The sequence below is a fragment of the Chinchilla lanigera genome, unplaced genomic scaffold, assembly GCF_000276665.1.
Source record: "Chinchilla lanigera isolate Chin_1 unplaced genomic scaffold, ChiLan1.0 scaffold00027, whole genome shotgun sequence".
Classification (NCBI taxonomy): Eukaryota; Metazoa; Chordata; class Mammalia; order Rodentia; family Chinchillidae; genus Chinchilla; species Chinchilla lanigera.
In genome coordinates this window covers 4,398,676-4,400,379 of record NW_004955428.1, presented here as the reverse complement: position 1 = coordinate 4,400,379, position 1,704 = coordinate 4,398,676, and the positions used below count along the sequence as shown (strand labels likewise).

General features: G+C 47.7%; 1 protein-coding gene across 1 annotated transcript; it reads left to right on the top strand.

The window, feature by feature from the left end:
• Positions 1-475: 475 nt before the first annotated feature.
• Positions 476-1,448, top strand: LOC106148765 (the record flags this gene model as incomplete). Its single annotated transcript, XM_013515287.1, is given in 1 exon segment — positions 476-1,448. A coding segment is annotated over 1 exon segment (62 nt), but the record flags the coding sequence as incomplete, so codon positions are not given.
• Between the last annotated feature and the right edge of the window lie 256 nt (positions 1,449-1,704).

Genomic DNA, 1,704 nt, shown 5'->3' with positions numbered 1-1,704 from the left:
CGCTGTTGGTGGGACCGGGTCCGGAGCTGCTCCAGCACCGGGCAGGCGGTGCTCGCACGGGGTTGCACCTGTAAAGATGGGGCCGATCACTCCGTCCTGGGCTGCAGAAGCCCGGAAAAGTCCCCTGCAGCCCGGAAAAGTCCCCTGCAGCCCGGAAAAGTCCCCTGCAGCCCGGAAAAGTCCCGTGGCAGAGAGCATTCAAATTACCCAAGCTCACAAGTCAGGAGTTTTGAGCAGGAACAAATACACTCTGCTTTGCGTTTTTAGAACACCCATGTTCCTAAAATGCACAGGTGCTGCATGACTGTGCACGGTGGAAGCAGGACGCCTGACCAGAGGACCACCGTGACTGTCTCAGTTGTGACCAGCGCACAACGGAGTCTTAAACTTGACAAGACAGAGCTGCGCGCCCTCTGGGAGGCTGGGGCAGGAGAACTGCAAATGTGAGCCCAGCCTGAGCAATTTAGCGTCTTAGGGAGACTCTGTCTTAAAATTTTAAAAGGGGAATGGGGATGTGGTTCAGTGCAAAGGGTTTGAGCCCCACCGCTGGGGAAAGAGTCAAGAGGCAGTGGTGAGCGGGGAAGGGAAGCGCTGGGGCGTGGTGCAAGAAAGAACAGAAAGTCAGGGACATTGCGGAAGTCGTCGGCAAGGTGGGCGGGGACGAGGGCAGAGCCCGGCGAAGCCCTGGCTAACGCGCTTGTTCCAGCAGGGCAGCAGGCAGAAAAGGCGGGTGTCCACGATTTATTCAGCTTCTACTGTGTGCCCAGTGTGGTGGACATTCCCCGCGTCTCAATTCACTTAATCCTTACGTGAGACTGGTGTCACACGGTCCTCATCTTTCAAGAAAGAAACTTACACTGGGGAACTTGCCCAAGGTCCCTCTAGGATACTTTGCGGGGAGGGGGGGATGATCTACAGTCGTGGACATTAAGGTTTAACCCTCAACCTTTTAAAAATCAGGCAGCGTAGCTTTTTTGCACTAAGTTGAAGTTGTTCGATCTTACCGTGTCTTACAGAATCTGTGAGCTGCTCATATATATATGATGAAGGAAATTTTAGCTTTTCAGATGCCTGGAGTTGGTAAAAAATAAATATGTCACAATTGGTAAATACTCATCATAATTATAAGTTGATCTCTTATCATTAAATATTGTTAGGCATAGTTTCCTGGAATAAAGCTTAATTGCTTCCTTTTCATCTTGAAGTTTATACAAAGAATTTGAAAAAGCCGTACATACCTTTATATACAATAGGAAAACACATTGACATCTTTGCTGTTGGGTGGCTCATGCTCTGACAGGTTGGTAGTGCAGTTACAGTACTGGATACATTGCATATTGTTGTCTTCCTAGCGGTTATTCCGAATAGAAGACAGAGGCATGATATCTTGTCTATACAATATTAGCACGAAACTTTCTTTTTAATGAAGTATGAGAAACTGTGTAACTATCTTAACTATCTTGTGTACACATATTTTTTCCCTTTTTCTTCCTTTCCTCTCTCCATCATAGTTTGTCTTTTCTTTAGAATAGTTTCTTCCCAACTTATAATATTCTGCCCACTTTCTTTCTAAAAATAAATATGATGCCAAGTGTAAGAGGGCAAACCCGAGAGCTCGCATGCCGTCTGATTTCAGGGGGGACACAGCCATGTCCGCGTCCTGGGGCAGGCACTCAAGAGTGCTGGGTTAACAATGTGCTTGAG